The sequence below is a fragment of the Adiantum capillus-veneris genome, chromosome 26, assembly GCF_014529385.1.
Source record: "Adiantum capillus-veneris isolate H3 chromosome 26, ASM1452938v2, whole genome shotgun sequence".
Lineage (NCBI taxonomy): Eukaryota > Viridiplantae > Streptophyta > Polypodiopsida > Polypodiales > Pteridaceae > Adiantum > Adiantum capillus-veneris.
Window position 1 is genome coordinate 95460907 of NC_140956.1, and position 16283 is coordinate 95477189.

Consider the following 16283-nt stretch of genomic DNA (forward strand, 5'->3'; position numbering starts at 1 on the left):
ATGGTAGCCTTCATACGTCCTTGCACTACGAGGGGCTACCTCTATGACGTACCACCAGTTTGATGTAGACTTTGTAGGATGAAATATTACCTGCCAGAGCCACATAACTTACATGAGAGCTTTCAAGCACATAACTTGTAAAAGGGAGATGTTAACTATTTACATACTTACTTGTTCACAATGCTCGGGTAGTACGAAAGTGTCTCTTAGGTCAGTCCATTTCTTAGTAGAATCCACCTCAAGAAAACCAGACTCTCCTCTACGCACAGTAGCGTTGCGACCCTCCATGATTATCTTGAACCATTGCACGTCGAACAAGTCGACAAAAAATCCTCTGTAATCGATCCTCAAAATCTCTTGCAGCGTGCCGAAGTAAGTGAGTTCCGCCACCACAGGATCTGCATCAGAGGAACGTCGTCGACTAGACTGTTCAAATTTTGCCATGATTCCACAATCTTGAGTAAAACGCTTTTTGTCGATTCGTTCCACCCTAAAATGTCGACCTTTACACCATGCTGCTGTGTATGACTTATACTACAACGAACAAAGATTATGAGTGGCCGTTCAAACATTTATAAATAAAGTCACTTGCTATTCGTACATTGCAAACTTACCTTGGTCGCGCAACCCCGAGAGTACTCCCACTCTTCCTCAGTCACTTCATCACCGCATTGTTGTGCGCTTTTCAATTGGTTGTGCAACCATCTTAAGCTCATGAAGGTTGGTAGGCTCTCCAGAACCGCTGGATAGTGCATCGGTGGTCGTCTTCCCCGTCTCCACTCGATTCGTGCCCTTTGTCGCTCTTGCTTTGCATCCTCATATTGTGAAATCCACTTTTGCATCACTGGATTGTGAAGCATGCAAAATCGGTTGATTTTAGCCTCTAGATCTTCCGTCATCTTCTTCTCAACACCGAGATTTCACATGAAAATCCCAAATATGCGCTCATCATCTATGGTTCGCCATAGCGTGTCCCGGGCTTTATCAAATCCGTCTAGCCACTCTCCAATGTACACTAGGGACTCTGATACCAACCAACCTTCTGCCATGCTACCCTTGGTGGCTCTCTTCCCAAAAAGCCATCGCGTAACACATGATTCTCTATAAGATACGCTTGATGACCTTCGTAGATTTGCTTCTTCAGTGAGGGTGCCCTACGTGCATTCAGTCTAGGTCCACATGTGACACATGCTCTGTATCCGCTTGTTTGAAGCCATGCATGTATACACATGATAATAGATCAACTATGGGAAAAAACAAGATTTACAGTGTCTGAGTGAGGAGTGTCAATAGATCACCTGAGCATTCTGTTAGCCCGGGATAGTCATGCATTGTCCACATTAGAATGCCTCTGATCAAAGCATTCCGTCGTCCTGTGTGTCGGCTCATATCCACCACCTCTATGCCAATCCACAATTGTTGTAGCTCTTCCAATAGTGGACGAAGATACACATCCATATTCCCCACTTTATATCGCCCTGGCACAATCAAGCTTAGCCATAGGTGCCCCTTCTTCGTAGTCAACCACGGGGGAATGTTGTAGTTGACGATGACAACGGGACATACACTGTAAGATGTTGATCTTTGACCAAATGGATTTACGTCATCCATAGCCAGGCCTAAGTGCAAATTTCGAGCTTCCCTGGCAAAATCCGACCATGTTCCATCTATATGTTTCCAAGCTGCGCAATCTGCACGAATTCGTAGCACACCATCCGAAGATTTATTCTCCTCATGCCATGATGCTAGGGCGGCCATGGACTTACATTCGAAGAAATGCTTGATGCGAGGAAGCAGAGGAAAATGTCGCAAAACCTTTTGTGGAATTTTTGTCCCGTGGAGATCTACTCGATATCTTTCGGAATCACATTTCGGACACTTCTCCATGTCTATGTATTCCCCTCTGAAAAGAATGCAGTCATTAGGACAAGCGTGGATAGAATTGTAATCCATCCCCAAGTTTCGCAAAATCTTTCTTGCTTCATCTCGGGAAATTGGCATCACATTGTCAGCTGGTTGAGAAGAACCAGGAGTGCTTTCAATCTAGACATACGTGCTCCATTATACAATGGCGTATCGGCTTCACTTTTCATATCATCATAGATAAGCCTTTCTGAATCCATGATCGTCTCGATCATTTCATCAATCTCGGGCTCAAACATTGCCTCGTTGGGAATGTGCTCTGCATGATCATCCCCCGAGCTGTCAGAGGCTACATCTTGTGGCCTCACATATGCTGCTTGACCAAAGCGCCTGCGAACACGTCTATTGGGTTACAAGATTGCTGCTTGTTGGCCAGCGTCAGAGTCCGACGAGTTATAATTGGCAACAACTCGATCTATAATAGATGGATCGAACTCGCCAAATTCGCGAACGTGCTGCAAAGAAACACGTCTTGTCCGTCGCACAACATGCTTGCATTGATTACAAGGACATAAGACCCTCGTTGAGAGATAGGTGTTTCGGTTGGACGGTCCCACATCCTCGTCACTACTCATAATGAGGATAAAAATCTTATAACCTGGACAACAAATTTAATATTCTATTGGCATTCTTCGTCTTATCTCTCTCTCTCTCTCTCTCTCTCTCTCTCTCTCTCTCTCTCTCTCTCTCTCTCTCTCTCTCTCTCTCTCTCTACCTCACATTCTCTAGTCATGTCCAATCCCCGCACACCTCGGTCTAGAGGTGCACGGAGATCAGAACCACCGGGTTATAATCTCGTCTTTATTGGTCAATACCTATATTTGTGGGTACAAGAAATCTACACACCCACGTCTACATGATACTGCATGTAGTGGACAAAACCCCTTTGCCTCTTCTCTAGCTGTAGCACTTCACAGCATCTTAACATCTTTTCACAGTAGATCTTTTCACTGTTCGTCTAACTCTAAACCCTAAACCGTAAGTAATTCTTGCGTGGACTCGATCTAACGTAAATAAGCGTAAATCTAAATAAACGTAAATCTAACTAAAAATAAACCTAAATCTAATTTAACGTAAGTCTAAATCTAACCTAATCTTTAACGTCTTTTGGGATAGTTTCCTACGACGTTAAAACTCTCTTCTTCTTGTGTGTGTGTGTGTGGGTAAACCTAAATAAACCTAAGTCTAATCTAATATAACATAAATCTAAATCTAACGTAAATTATGTTATATCAAAAACAAAGAACTAAACTAACAGGGATTATAAGAACCTTAAAACTAATTTAACACATAATTTTTCACATAACTCGGCAAGAGGTTGCATTCTCATCAAAAAAGATGTGAGAGTTAACTTCCGGCGGTGACGCTGCCTCATCTCCATCCACATCTGACGACAGCAATTGGCCCTTTAGACCGTTCTTGCTCTTGTTACTAACTTTGAAGTTGCTGTTGAATGACTAGAGGTTGTCTAGATGGTCATTGTGTCGGGGATGTAGTGACTCTTGCCGCCCTGAAGATCCACCTTCTTCCCTATCTTCTGAAGACATTTCACCAGTACTTTTGGATCAACGGAGCCCACCATGAGTGAAGGCAGCAATACCCTATATTCCATTGAGGGCTTTCTTCACCCGCTTCATGCAGGCATCGCAGTCTATGGAGACCTAAATCTAATCTAATATAACGTAAATCTAAATCTAGCGTAAATAAATGTAAATCTAGTTAAAAATAAACCTAAATCTAATCTAATTTAACTTAAATAAACCTAAATCTAATTTAACGTAAGTCTACATCTAACCTAATCTTTAACGTCTTTTAGGATAGTTTCCTACGACGTTATAACTCTCTTCTTCTTGTGTGTGTGCGCGTGTGTGGATGTGTGTGCCAATAAAAAGAGATAAATGGTATAACCTTTCTATCACCCATGCCAAGTATGATAGATTGATTATGCCATTTCCCTCTTGAATAATAGGTCTTGAGTTCAACTCCTCGTCGGCTAGATCTTTAGGTCTTTTAATTTTAATTAGTTTCCTACGACGTTAAATTAGTTTCTCTCTCTTTCTCTCTCAATGTGTGTGCGTTTTTTTGGATCGTATGCATGTTTTCTCTCTCTTTTCCTCTCTCAATGTGTGCGTTTTTTGTTTATGCATGTTCTCTCTCTCTTTTCCTCTCTCAATGCGTGCGTTTTTTGTTTATGCATGCTCTCTCTCTCTTTTCCTCTCTCAATGTGTGTGTGCATTCTTTGTTTATGTATGTGTGTGCGCGTTTTTGTTTATGTTTGTACTCTCTCTCTCTCTCTCTCTCTCTCTCAAAAACACTATGTGTGTGTGTATGTGTGTGTGTGAGAGAGAGAGAGAGAGGGAGAGAGAAAGAGGGGAAGGGAACATGAGAATGAGGAGAGGGAAGGAGCATACCTGGCTCTCTTTTCTCTCCTCGTGTGTGTGTGTGTGTGTGTGTGTGTGTGGAGAAGAAAAAGAGAGAGAGAGAGAGAGAGAGAGAGAGAGAGAGAGAGAGAGAGGAAGAGCGTTACCTGCTCTTTGCTTGAGGGCGCCGAAAAACTCAGATCTGAGATTTGAGTTTTTGGGCGCGCTTGGTTATTTTTTTAGCCCAGCTGGCGTTGCTATGAGCGTTGCTATGAGCGTCGCAAATTTACAAAGAAATTTGCGACGCTCATAGCGACGCCGAGAAATTTTTTTTGAGCGTCGCTGTGTGAGCGTCGCTAATATGAATAGCCTCTTGTAGTGCTGTAGCTTAGTTACCTCTGTTTTTGTAGCATTCATCTCCTCTTTAAGATCTTTGAGTTGTTTCTCTGTGGAATGTAGTTGTTGTTGGAGATTTGTGGAATGAATGTGTAACACTTGACATTGTTGTCGGAAATATGCCGACGCACCTGCGTGATTGGAGTCCAATCTCTTGCAATACCCAAGAAGACCACGTTCTCCTTCTCCCACATATTTGATTAAGCTTGGGAGTGTACGGAATGTCGGATGACAGCCCACGAGCGGATCTTTTGGATACAACCCTCCATCAAGCCACAAGTCAACATTGGTTTCTCCTCGAAACCGTCGTACGGATGCCGGTTGAGATGCTTTCTCGTCATTTTTTTTTGTGGGAGCAAATTCGATCGGTAGACGCAAACTGACATTAGTTGACCTAGTAGATGACGGCGCAGGTGATTCATTGGTTACGTCGCGAAGAGACATGGTGAAAAGTTATGATGGGGAAAAAATTTGATAAGATATACTTTTTGGGATAAACAGATAATTTTTGGGATAAAAAAACTTAAAAATATATTTTTTCATATATAGGTTCAATTTTTGAGCTCAAAGGAGGGAAATTTTTTATTTTTTAATTTTTTAATTTTTTAATTTTTTAATTTTTTAATTTTTTAATTTTTTAATTTTTTAATTTTTTAATTTTTTAATTTTTTAATTGATGGACGTTTTGATGATGTGGCATTATCTATTTATTTTTGGAGTTAATGTAAAGAGGGACCCAAGGAATTTTAGATTTGGAGCTTATAAAAGCTAGATTCTTCTAAAAAAATTATTGTTTATATATATATATATATATATATATATATATATACACGGACCTTTTGAAAGCTTAAAAGATCCATTTTGAAGATTTTATAAAAAATTTCATTTTTTTGGGGTAAATTGATGCACGAACTGAAAAGTGGCTTTTGTCATAACTACTTACTCTCTTTGTTTGGTGATAGGTAGAGAGAGAATGGTTCTTCTCTCTACTTTTACTCCTCTCTCTCTTTTTACTTCCCTCTCTCTCCTACTTTATCCCCCCTCTTCCTCCTACTTTACCACCCTCATTCCCTCCTTTCCCCCCCTCTCCTATCTAGAAAGAAGTTAGAGAGAGAGCTACAAAAGTAGCCCTATTTATTGTCTTTGTTCCCTCCATCCCCTACAAAATTAGCTTTAATCCCTTAAAATTAGGATTCCTTACATGGTCCCAAGGGGGTCCAATTTTTTCCTAATGTCCGTGGGCTTAAAAAGTGCTATATCTTAATCCTAGGGCCTCATAAGGTCAGAACCAAGCGAATAGAGGTCCCAGAGACCCCTCAAGCGCCTCTATTCGCTTGGTTCTGACTCCTTCATAGTCTTAAATGGTACCTATCAATCACTATCAAGTACAATCTGTTCGAATTTAAATTGCGAGTACTTCATAAAAAGGTGAGTGATACTTGTGCGAGATGCACAAGTACAAGTACTTCACCTTATAGGATAGCAACAACGGGTCATAAAAAGGCGTTCGGTGCTTGTGCCAAATGTCATTATCAAGCGCCTTACACTTTTTTGACGATAGTGACAATTTCACCAAAATGGTTTTCATGGACATTTTCAAAATGAGAAAAAATGTTTTTTCAACGTAACGTTAGCCTTCTTCCTATTGGCTAAGGAGCATTCTCTCACTAGAGTTGAAAGGCCCGAAAATGAGTCCATTTCTTTCCTAATGACTACATGTACAAACAAGAGTTTTTATGTCTTGGGGCTGTATGGGTGAGATATGTTGCTAAACCTCGTGATGGTGCAGAGTTCCTATAGAAGGAGAGGTTCTTAGCTGGTCTCTTTTCCACACTTAAGATAAAAGTTGAGACGGGTGCACCTGCTACCTTTGATGCAACTGAAACTAGGGCTATTGGGAAGTATAGAAAACTCAAGTGCCTAAGGGGAGAGGTTCCAATAGAGGGTCCTAGAACCAAGGGAAAATTGCAAGCATCAAAATCTAGAGATATTCATGAGGTAACAGTTGAGGTGATTGAGAAGCCAAATGAGTCCTTGAGCAACTTATCAATCCACCTTGCACAAGTTGTAGGTCCCAAGGGACAAACAAAGAAAGCTGAATACAAGAACATTAATCTGCACTTTGACTTAATTTTATAAGGGCGTCTTGGATACGGCTATGTACACTTCCTACGAACATAAGGAAATAGATCGATCATTTACTTCCTCTACATGGCCTAAAGCAAAGGGTACCTTTTCAAAATTAAAAAAGCTTTAATGCAAACCAAATACAAACGACACAACACTACATGGACTTTATATAATGAAATCTTTATTGCAGAAAAGGGGGTGTCATGGCACCCATTACAAAGTTCGACTTGATTGTGCAAATTTGGTCTTTAGAAGGGAGGCACTAAAGGGGGCCAAACATGGCAAAAGCTGGAACACCCAAAATCTTTGTGCCGTGAAGTTGCACTTCACAAACGCAATATCAGTGCTTTACTTGGGCTAATACAAAATGCAGAATCGGTACTTTACCTGGGTTGATACAAAATCCTAGGTTGGCTCTTTCTTACATGCATGAGGCTTCAAACGGGATGTAGGGGACACGGTATTAGGAGGTGATACAGTGTTGCAAATGGGAGTACCCTTATCACTTGCATCGATGACCTTTGGTTTCTATCTGGTGCCTTGACACTGCTCCTTGCGTCTTACACCAGAAAATATAGCAAAACATGACACGGGTTCAAATTATGGGGGTTGTAGACAATACATACCCTTCTTCTTATCCATTTCTCGCATTTGTGATAGGCTAACATTCTCTGGGGAAGGGATCTCATCAGCCTTTCTCTTTAAAGATAGTTTGCTACTCTTTTTTGCGTTCTTACTCCCTGCACATGTTTTATACTATTAGCAACAACCAGCACGCATAAAACAAACCAAGGCTATGGCGCATGTACATACCTATAGTTGGGATCGCAACGCAGCTAGAGAGGGCAGACATGTGCACATTGCCACCATACGTTGATGATGGCACATCCCCTTCTACAACATCACAATCCTCCGTAGCATAGTCAAACATGTTAGAGGCCCCTTTTGACAACCCAACACTTCGCAATGCAGTCGCAACCCCCAAATCTGCAACTGTGACCACATCAGCCTCGACACCTTCAGACATGCTTCCACCTGCAACGTCATCTGGTATAACGCTAAGCACATGTTGCCTTGGCGTCTCCAGTGCCATTGAGTTTTTTGAAGCAAGGCTTTCTTTATCCATTGGGTGTTCACCAAGCCGTTGAACGGGTCCTACACGGACAACTTGAGAAAAACACAAAACTTTCATTAAACCTCTTGCCACTCTTCACTAACGCTCCTAACCCCTTGTCCTTGACAAAGCAATGAAAGAAACACCTACTCTTGGCAATGGAATGCTATCCAATGTGCTATAGAAATCCTCCTCTCTTTCCTTCATATTTTGGGGGGTGCTAATACTTTGTGGAGGGGCCCGCATATTAGACTCATTATAATATTGAGGGCTGGAGAACAAGTTCTTCACCAAACATTGTTGCACTTCAGGCTTCAACTTATATGACGACCCCACTGTAGGAGTGATGAGACCACTTTCAAATTGGTAAACCAATCATGCCTTTACAGTAAGCTTCATGAATGTACCCACAAACATCCCATCGGTACAGACTATAACTACCACCACACAACTTTAACGCTTTAAAGTGACGTGTCTGTCTCAACCCATATACCAACACATCTTTAAAGCAACACTCTTAATTATCACAGCTTCAAAGCCAATGCTATTACCACCACACAACTTTAAAGTGATGTCTAGCTCAACCCATATACCCACACACATTTAAAGGAACACTCTTAATTATCGCAGCTTATGCTATTACCACTACACATCTTTAAAGTGATGTCTGTCTCAACCCATATACCCACACAACTTTAAAGCAACACTCTTAATTATCACAGCTTCAAAGTGTAAGGGTAAGCCCAACTTGCGGCACCGTGTGGGAAAGCCATCTAGCCACCTAGGAAGAGATCAATCAATTGCACTTTGAGTCCTATCATTTTCTCTCTCTCTCTCTCTCTCTCTCTCTCTCTCTCTCTCTCTCTCTCTCTGATCTTGCTTTTGGCATAACCTAACCCTAATTACCATCTCTCTAACCCTAACCCTAACACCATGGTTAATCTAAGGATTCACCCTCCATAGCCTAATGCTAATCATGGGTGATTATGGAGTACTCTTTCGCATCGACTAACCCATCAAGTGGTATCAAAATCAACAGCTCACTCCTAGGCATTAATCCATATGCTAGATTATATTAGTGTCCTCTCTCTCTCTTTTAGCCATTGTAATCGTTATTCAAAAGCTTTTTTGCATTGCACATTGCATACACTAATCCTTCTCTTTTGAACTCTATCGATGATGGAATACATACTATTAAAGTGCCACTACCCACATTGATAGAAGTAGAAAGAACGAAAGTGGTTAGGCTCATTTGCATCATTAATTGGATCAATTTTGCATGAAAATTTCACTCAATTTCTTGCATCTTTGCACTAAAATTTATCTCTCCCTAGCTTTCGTTTTCCTTGTGCAACTTGTGTGCGTGCAACACATTTCTCAAGAGCTCTCCGTAGAGCCTAGATCATTAAAATAGGTGTACAGAAGCTGGACGCTTTGACACCATGCTCCGCCCAGCCATCCTTGCTTACACTTATAGGAAAGGCCCATGCCGGTTTCCCGCTTGCCCTTACCCTCACAGTATAAGTGTAAAAACAAGGGTCATCATTACCTTGTACATGTCGTAAATAGGGGTTTTTCCAAAGGCTCTCTGCTCATAGGTGGCGTCTCTCTTCCCATGAAGAGTGAATCCCCAGGTGGATAAAGAGCTACCCAATGACGGAGCAGTGGAAGAAGCGAGTGAGGGTAAAGTAACCGAATACCACAAGATTTCACATCCCAAACTAGGTGCCCCGGGTTCAAATCTTCTTTGCCACATATGGCCCTATGCCTTCTCAACATCCTCTTGGCTAGAAGTGGGATATCATGATTCTCTCTCTCTCTCTCTCTCTCTCTCTCTCTCTCTCTCTCTCAACCACGATGTGGACTCTCAATTGCAATGCTCAAGAAATGAGCATCAACAACCAGTTAATACGCTCCTATCACGCACAAGTGGCACACGTCCGAAAAAGGCCCATTTGAGCACCTTGCTTGCCACACGAGATGAACATTGTCCAAATGTTTTTTTTTCGCAGTTATTGTCGAATGGACGTAGCCCAAGTGTAAGAGGAGCTACCTTTTGAGGTTTGCACCCACAATTCAACCCTAGTGGTCTGTCTTAGCGCTATGCTTTTTGCAAACGTCTACCATTGAGTATGGATGGGCGATGGGTCTATGAGTGAACACCTTCTCAGGCCAACTATCTTTTGCCACCTCATCCTTAAATAAGTCCAAAAGGACATGTCACACACCTCATAACATAATGTTAAGCGTTCTCTCTCTCTCTCTCTCTCTCTCTCTCTCTCTCTCTCTCACACTCACACACACACACACACACACACACTCTCACTGATTTCATTGATAAGTGAACACCTTACCATCTTTTGCCACCTCATCCTCAAATAAGTCCAAAGGGACATGTCACGCACCCCACAACATAATGTTAGGCGTTTTCTCTCTCTCTCTCTCTCTCTCTCTCTCTCTCTCTCTCTCTCTCTCTTTTCTCGTTGATCAGTGAACACCTTGTAAGGCCAACTATCTTGCCACCTCATCCTCAAATAAGTCCAAAGGGACATGTCACACACCCCACAACATAATGTCTCTCTCTCTCTCTCTTCGGATAGTTTCCTACGACGTTAAAACTCATTTCTCCTCCTCCTCCTCCTCCTCCTCTCTCTCTCTCTCACTCTCTCTCACACACACACACACACACACACACACAATCACCCACGACGAAAAGCTGCTTTCTCTCTCTCTTTCTCTCCAAGCTTCCTTTACCATCTTATTCGTTTCCATGAACAAAGACAAACATGTGGGACAAATTTCACGCTTTCCACATATATATATATATATATATATATATATATATATATATATATATATATATATATATATATATATATATATATATATATATATAGAGAGAGAGAGAGAGAGAGAGAGAGAGAGAGCTGACTCAATTAAGTGTATGTATGTGTGCATCAGACAAATATAGTATTAAGGCATGCATCTACAACATAACAAGCTGATTATGATCCACATTAGAATTGAATGACTGTCATTGTTTAAAGAAGGTGCCTAAATTCACAAGAAGATTTATAAATTTTCTCATGTAGGAAAACAAAGTCTTTTTCAGTATTTTTCATACAATGCATAACATCATGAGCTTTTGCTCGAGAGGCACCACGTACCTAGCTAGGTACGATTGGGGGCAGGGGACCACCGCCCCCCCCACCGGGCTGGCGGTCCCTTGCCCCCAAGCCCCCAATCGTACCTAGCTAGGTATGCGGTGCCTCCCTCACAGAAGCTCATGATGTTGAGGTAAATCAGGAATTGGAAGTCACCATGCCTTGTCCTAATCATTCATAGTAATAAGAATTCATGAATGATTGCCTAGCCTTCCTCGTATCACTCCTTGTGCTTTATATCATTGAAAAACCTACACATTGAACATTTCACAGGTAAATTGACTAGATTTGAAGATGTTTACATTGAACATGTCAAGATTTTGTAGGTTCTCACCTTCAAATCTAGCAAATTTCAAAATTTGTAGGTGGGATTACTCCAAGATTTAGGTTTTCTCGAGCACGGAGACTACTCTTTCCGGCTGCCCTTGGTGCTATTTCCAATCAATATACAACATGATAATAAAGCAAAGCATCCCTCCTTGATGGTGCAACCAAGTATGTACATCAATAGCTCTTCATTGCCTGTGTGATTGGGTACATTTACTCTGATGATAGACCCAACATTCTCAACATCGACCAATCGATGAGGCCAAACCATGGCATCGACCAATTGATGAGACCAAACTGTAACATCAATCGATCCATTGATCATGAGGCCAAACTATAAGCCATCTGCCCTTTCACCTTGTTGAATGCTGTGCAATAGTCAGGAATATTCCATTAAATGATACTCACATTATCTACTAGAGAATGCTACTGTAGAGGATAAGCCCTTTACCACTTTCTTATGATGCTGCCTTGTGTCAACCTCCAATTCATGTCTACAACTCAGCAGACCATTGTCCATCAATCTCACACTCACTAGTATCCACACTTAGCAGAGACAACTGCTCAAACACTTCCTTCATCGTTGGGCGGTCATCAGGAAGTCGAGAAACACATTGGCAGGCGATTCTGACGAACGCACGGACTTGATCATGAGGAGGAGGTCTCTCCTTAAATATGGGATCGAGAATGTCGTTCTCATTGCCGCATGCAACAACATGCTCAGCCCATTTGGCCAGAGTCCCAAATTTCTTCTTCTCGAGCATAGCGTTTGGGCGTAGCCCACTTGCTATCTCGAGCAGGAGCATGCCAAAGCTATAAACATCAGCCTTCTTAGTAGCACAGAGTGTCATATGATACTCTGGGGCCATGTATCCGAGAGTGCCGGCAGCTTCTGTGCTTACATGTGACAAATGAGGACTCATGTGCCTTGCTAAGCCGAAGTCGGTGATCCGAGCTTCGAAGTCCTTGTCTAGCAATATGTTGCTAGACTTGATGTCCCTATGAATGACATGCGGATCGCACTCGTAGTGAAGAAAAGCAAGCCCTTTGGCTGCCCCCCTTGCTATCTTCATCCTTTTCTCCCAAACCAGATGCTTAGGCCCATCTTCCCTCTCATGTAGCCATGCATCTAAGCTCCCATTCTTCATGTAGTCATACACAAGTGCTCTCTCTTCACCCACTTCGCAAAATGCTAACAGCTCCACAAGGTTTTGATGTTTGATGCGGCCGAGAGTATCCATCTCTGCTTCAAACTCACGCTTGCCTTGAATTCCATCAGTCGCAAGCTTCTTTACGGCAACGGTCCTTCCATCGGACAAGGTTGCTCGATAGACAATCCCAAAGCCGCCATCTCCGATCACTCTCCGTGGATTGAACTCATCTGTTGCCTTTATAATTTCCCTCATGCTTATGGATGTTAGGCTTGGATCATATACCTGGCTTCTTTCACTATGTTGCTTCCTTAGACTAGGCCGTTTTGATGGATGCGGAGCACAGTGTCGCATGCACTGCCATTGTCGCAATTTCATTCTCCATATAAGAGCCACCATCAATGCTATCAAAAGCAGACCACAAAATACCACAATGCCAGAAATGACTCCAGTAACAATGGGTTGCAGACCATGTGATTGGTTGCTCTGTGCTACATCATTCTGGAGAAGATGCCGACGATGGTAATGATGAAGACGAAGAAATTGAGATTTGCTTTGCATAATGCTAATTCCCCATGCACCCTGTGAGAAAACACAATCAGATCTCTTTTCGACCAGTGCTCTGAGCTCATGAAAACTGCCAACGGCTTGGGTTGGTACAACCGTAAGATCAAGATCATTGCCATTCTTTCTCAAAATCTGTAATGTCGGTAGGCATGATATAATAATCTCTCCTGTAAACATGTTTCCTGAGAGTGCAAGGACTGAAAGTTTACCACATTTTGCAATCTCACCGGGGATCGGTCCCTCAAGCCTGTTGTTTGTAAGTGATAAAGTTGTAAGCAAAGCAAGCTTCCCTAAATCCTTCGGTATGGTACCTGTGAGGTGATTGTCATCTAGCCAAATCTCCCGGACCTGCAGGCATTCACCTAGCTCATGAGGAATGAAACCAGTAATTTGGTTCTTCTGTAGTCGCATTATTTCGAGCTTGCGGAGCATGCCAATTTCTGATGGTATCAGACCTCCCAAATAGTTGTGGTCCAGATTAAGTAGTCGGAGGTTCGTGCAATTACATAGGGTTTGCAAAATTCCCCTCCCCAGGAGATTCCAAGAGGCGTCAAATGTCTGCAGGGACCTCAAGTGAGCCATATTGTTGATTGCGACAGAAGCGAAGAAGTTATCCCTGATGTCGATGTGCTCCAAGCTTGATCCATTGATGATGATGGAGCCATGAAAGGAACAATGGCTGAGATGTAAGTGATGCAAATTGGGGGGAAGTAGGAAGGGTTTATGGCTATGGCTAATGAGGGATGGGTTGTAAGAAAGATCAAGTGTTGTCAGGCTAGACAAATTTGCGATGTCTGGCGCAACATCGCCGTGAAGAGAGTTGTGACTGAGATTGAGGCTTGTAAGAGCAGAGAGCTGAAAGAGCAGAGGGGGAATTGAACCTGACAAGTTTGATAATGGGAGATGGAGAGAGATGACACGGCCTTGCGCATCGCAGCGGATGCCTAGCCACCAGCAGCAATCGGTGCCCATATGCCATGGAAGGGGAGTGGATAGGGAGCTTTGGAATGCTTGCAAAGCAATGAGATCGGACGATGAGCAAGTGAGGAAAGCAGAGGAGGGCAAGATGGGTAAAATTGCAAAGAGGGTACTCAAGAGAAGGACAAGATCAGAGCAACAGAGCAGGCTCTGCATTCTCTGCTTCTACAAGAAGCTAATGAGGGTGATTTTAGACACTTGCAAGAGACATCAAGGATATGTACAGAGAAATGGTGTGATATTGATGAGTGTGAGAGTGAGAGTCATGATCGATAGAAGGAAGATTAAGAGAACAGAAAAAATTTGGTGCCTCAAATCAATCTAGACAGAGGCTCATTGGGCCCTATGGCGAAAATCCGATCCGATTTCAACAACTTCCGGAGTGTCGGATTATGGTGAACAGCTGCAAGCACAACCGAAACCAAATGCAGAAGCGAAACCTGAAGCACGGTCGACGCCAATCCTAGTGGTCAGTCGAATTCGATTCACAATTTGTGGATATGATAGTGATATTGTCAATGAGGCGGAGATCAACAGAGGAAAAGATAGAAAATGGTGGGAATATTGAAAAAGGATATTGATGGAAGACGTAGTAGCTGCTGCAGGCGGGCAGGGTTGTGGGTATGTGTAGATCTAACTAATAATATGCACAAGGGAAGTACTCAGTCAATCATTTGATTAATTAATGATGATGGAGATGGTGCTGCCTTACCGCATAGTTTTTGTTTGAGCAGGCCGATATTCAGGGCTGGCAGCCTGGCGCAGGGAACTCTCTCATGTTCAAAAAGATGAAGAGCATGAGCATGAGCATGATGAAAAGAGAAAAGCAGCAGCAGGGAGCACGACAAGTTCTTCGTTCTCTTCTGTTTAGACGAATTGGAACTTGGAAGGCTGACGTTTGACCCGTATTTTGATGGAACGTGAGTTGAGTTTGATGAGCTTTATTCTTTTTTTTTTTTTTTTCTTTTTTGTTTGGGGGGGGGGGGGGGGGGGGGGGGAAGAGCAAGCCATGGTCAAAGGGGGTGGGAATTTGATGGGATCAACACTAGGGTCGTTGGTGAATGCAATTTGTTTCATGGGGTTAGGCACAAACCTTACTAAGGCACGGTTCAAACTTCCCCAAACAAGGGTAAGCTCAAGGGCATGGCTGTGTCTTGGCATCAAAACATTGGCTGAAGAATGGAGTTGCAGTTTGCGAACCTTCGACAGGACTGAGGCCTCTCCTCCCAGCTGAGCCATGCACTTTTCAGTGCCAATTGTGGACAAAGGTTGAATTCTCGATCCCACTGTCGAAGAAACCTCATAGTTCTCGGACTGCTTGAACACAGGTAAAGCTCAAGGGCATGGTTGTGTGTTGGCATTATAACATTGGTTGAAAATGGGAGCTATAGTTTTCAGACCTGTCATAGAGTCACATGGTCTCTGTCCTTGGGACGAGAAGCTAAGCATGTTGGGAAATACGATGTAGCTAAGTAGATAATTGAGTAGATTACTTAATGGAGAGAGATAATTTTCATACACAAGAGATTATAGAGTAGAGAGAGAGAGAGAGAGAGAGTACACACGATATACGTGGTTCACCCAATGCGGGCTACGTCCACGGGAAAGCAGCCACTCAATGGCTTTAGTACTTCAAAACAAGAAGTACGTTACAAAGGGATTATACCCTTTTGCAGCTCCCTCTTTGCTTCACTCTCACCACCTCACACCCACCTTGTTGCATCAACTTCACACTGTGAAATGTGTGTAGAAATGACCTCCTTTTATAGGCCAAAAGGGTCGCCCTCTCTCATGAGAGGCAGCTATGTGTAGTTGCCCTTGTGTAGATAAGTCCAAATCGGACCCCCAATCCGCCCATGTGTGGCCGTCCTTGAAAGATAAGTCTGCTTTTGAATTCGGTCACCAATCATCGGCCATTGACTTCCGACCACCGGCCACCGGCCAACCGACCGGTCGTTTTCCGACCACTTTTCGACCGCCGTCCGGCCATAATATTCCAATGAAAAGGAATATTCCGGTTGGGCGTGAAAATTTTGGTTTTCGGCGAGTGATTTTTCTTCACGTCCGATGGCTTCTCCTCATAATGAGAGCCTTACAAATGTGCGTTTTTAACACAGAAAATTACAAGGGATAAATCAAGCTCCATACTTAATAATCTCCCACTTGGACCGAT

General features: G+C 42.8%; 2 protein-coding genes across 3 annotated transcripts; both read right to left on the reverse strand.

Moving 5' to 3' along the window:
• Positions 1-7051: 7051 nt before the first annotated feature.
• On the reverse strand, positions 7052-8001 carry LOC147423850 (uncharacterized). The gene is made up of 2 exons (XM_086502339.1): positions 7623-8001; positions 7052-7549 (listed from the first exon to the last, which is right to left on the reverse strand). The coding sequence occupies exons 1-2, from the start codon at positions 7999-8001 to the stop codon at positions 7410-7412; spliced, it is 519 nt and encodes a 172-aa protein (XP_086358465.1). The 3' UTR covers positions 7052-7409.
• A 3112-nt stretch (positions 8002-11113) lies between these two features.
• LOC147423851 (uncharacterized) lies at positions 11114-14999 on the reverse strand. 2 transcript variants are annotated; one of them, XR_015186628.1, is made up of 2 exons: positions 11422-14999; positions 11114-11338 (listed from the first exon to the last, which is right to left on the reverse strand). XR_015186628.1 is itself a non-coding variant. In XM_086501821.1 (2 exons), the coding sequence occupies exon 1, from the start codon at positions 14264-14266 to the stop codon at positions 11909-11911; it is 2358 nt and encodes a 785-aa protein (XP_086357947.1). In that variant the 5' UTR covers positions 14267-14999; the 3' UTR covers positions 11353-11782; positions 11866-11908. The 2 variants fall into 2 exon arrangements, 1 of the variants encoding a protein (XP_086357947.1); XM_086501821.1 differs by lacking the exon at positions 11114-11338 and having other exon boundaries at positions 11353-11782; positions 11866-14999.
• Positions 15000-16283: the final 1284 nt, after the last annotated feature.